This window comes from Plectropomus leopardus, unplaced genomic scaffold (assembly GCF_008729295.1).
Source record: "Plectropomus leopardus isolate mb unplaced genomic scaffold, YSFRI_Pleo_2.0 unplaced_scaffold9718, whole genome shotgun sequence".
NCBI lineage: Eukaryota > Metazoa > Chordata > Actinopteri > Perciformes > Serranidae > Plectropomus > Plectropomus leopardus.
Genome location: NW_024704430.1, coordinates 1 through 2,588, shown reverse-complemented (window position 1 = coordinate 2,588; position 2,588 = coordinate 1). Strand labels below are relative to the sequence as shown.

At 44.1% G+C, this 2,588-nt stretch overlaps 1 protein-coding gene across 1 annotated transcript; it reads left to right on the top strand.

Moving 5' to 3' along the window:
- Positions 1 to 1,552: 1,552 nt before the first annotated feature.
- On the top strand, positions 1,553 to 2,283 carry LOC121940880 (nuclear factor of activated T-cells, cytoplasmic 3-like; the record flags this gene model as incomplete). Its single annotated transcript, XM_042483561.1, has 1 exon — positions 1,553 to 2,283. A coding segment is annotated over exon 1 (731 nt), but the record flags the coding sequence as incomplete, so codon positions are not given.
- Between the last annotated feature and the right edge of the window lie 305 nt (positions 2,284 to 2,588).

The window sequence follows — 2,588 nt, the reverse complement described above, 5'->3', positions numbered from 1 at the left end:
AGGAGTTAGGGCTGGGCAATATGGAATAAAGTCTTATGATATTTTTTTTAATATCAATATATATCACGATATCCACAAATCACTATTTCTGTCAAGCTTAAAGGTTCCCTTTGACTCCTCAGTGAGATATGAAGATATCATCAGGTTAATTTTGGTTTAAATATTTATTTTCTAGAGTTTTTTTAGACTGCAGGACTCTGACTTCAGCTTCTGTCAAACTTCTGTGCTGTTAATCATTTTACTCAGGAATTAAAAACTTTTGAGTCGGCCTACTTCTCCTATAGCTGCCGACAGCCTGCCGACATTCACAGTTAGATTTATCGCTCAGCCCTAGCTCCAGGTTTCAAAAAGGATATTGGTTGGGTTTACCTCCTAAGACATTTTTAGCAAGAAATTGAATTGAAAAATACAAGACATATACCCAAAATATAGTTAAACTTAGTGAAATTTATAATAATTCTGCAGCAGAATTTTAAATATGTAATTATGGTAATTATAAACAAAGTTTACCCTAGCTTTTCTCTTTTTTTTCCCTTGACATTTTACCCTACTTTAATTTTTTTCCTAAATCAACTAATTGTTTTTAATTTGTGGAATGTTTTTTACAAAATAAAGCCAATTTTGTTAGGGTTCAAAGGGTAAAATACTTGTCTGAAGGCAGCACAAGGGAATTGATGTGGCTTCAGGTTGCTGCCGTAGTGTCACTGTACTGCTGACAGTTTAACATTAGTGCAGAAAAGTTTGAATTACATCACTCAGAGTAATAAAGTTTTTTATTGTGGCATAAATATGACCTGAGCAGTAGGAGTAAAGAGCATAAATGTGGAAAAGAGATATATTTAACATCGCCATTATCAGTTCATCATAAAATCCAAACAATCTAACTACACAATCCAAAACTTTAAGATGGTGATGCTCAACTTACAGCCTGAGGGCCAATTCTGGCCCTTGATAGGGCCCCTGGTGACCCCCCAAGTATTTTATAATTGACAATAAAAATAAAGTGATTGACACTTGGAATTGGTTTTGTACTTTTAGTATCCGTCAGGTGTCAGAGTGCATAAAACAGCATCAAAATAGAGCTTGTTGATCAAAAAAGTGCCAGGATCCCCCACACCCCCAGACCGGCGCCAGCTACGACCCTAATGTCCTAAAATATTAAAAATGCCCTAAAAATCCTAGAAACGTGCTAAAATCCCAGATATGGCCTAAAATCCCAGATATGGCCTAAAATCCTAGAAATGTTCTAAAATTTGAGAAACGTCCCAAAATTCTAGGAACATTATAAATATTAGTAACACGATAAAATCCGAGACAGAGGCCCCTGGCTTCCTGTCATTTGGCAAAAGTGGCACAGCAGGTTGGTATCACTGCTGTACAGGATGTAGTTATTCTAGTACCTCTGATATAAAACAGTGTGGGAAAAGCTGTGATGTTGATTCAGAGTTTATGACTCTGCTGGTTTTATCCAGGTGATAGTTGAGTATTAACCGTCAGCTGCAGCTCTGAGGCTGCTGCTGATAAAAAAAAAAAAACAGCCTGTTTGTTAGCGATGCAAATGATCAGACGTCTGATTTACATGTCGCTTCATTTCTTCATCCTCACAGGTCCAGACCTCAATGTGAGGACGCCTCCCTCCTCCACTCAGGCTCTGACCGAGCAGATCATCAACCAGGAGCTGCAAACTCACCCTCAGTGTTTCCCCTACCAGCATGCTGACTACCAATCCCAGGGGCCCCAGCACAGAGCCCAGGTGAACCCCAGAGCCTTTGACTGCCCGAGTATTCAGATCACCTCCATCGCTCCTCACAACCATGTGGAGCCAGGCAACAATCAGGAGGCTTTGGCGGTGGGCGGCGCAGAGGGGGGCTACCCCGAGGCGTCCTGGTCCAGGGGCCAGCTCTACCTGCCCTTGGACCCCTGCTACCGGGACCCAGCGCTCTGCCCCAGCCCCTGCAGCAGCCTGTCGTCCCGCAGCTGGATGTCCGACCTCTCCTCCTGCGAGTCCTTCTCTCATGTCTACGATGACGTGGAGGGGGAGCTGCGTGACGCCGCCCGCCTCGCCCTGGGGTCCCCTCTTGGGTCACCTCTGGGGTCCCCAGGTTGTGGGGGCGGGGCTTTTGGGGTGGAGCTTTGGCAACAAAAATACCAACATCCCTTAGCCTTCAGTCCGGCGCTGACGCCCCATCAGTCACCCCGCCAGTCTCCTCGCCAGTCGCCCTGCCATTCTCCTCGCACCAGCGTCACAGAGGAGAACTGGCTGAGCCGCCGGCCCACATCCAGGTACGCGTCAGCACAGTCCACAAACGTTTCCTCAGTAACTTCATTATTTAACCAAGTAGTCTCATTAGGATCAACATCTGTTTTTCTAGACCCTGCATTTTCCCCTGAGTTATGCCTATCAGGCTATAAATAGACTGCATTGTTTTTAAACCCTCTAAGCCGCCATGCAACCAGCAAACCGTACAAAACACACTTAAAGCCAGACAGCAGACAATAAAAGCTCTAAAATCTGAATAAAAGACTGCAGCCTGAGAACATCTGCCATGATTAGTCTGTAAATATAGGATATCTTAACAGTTATTGGA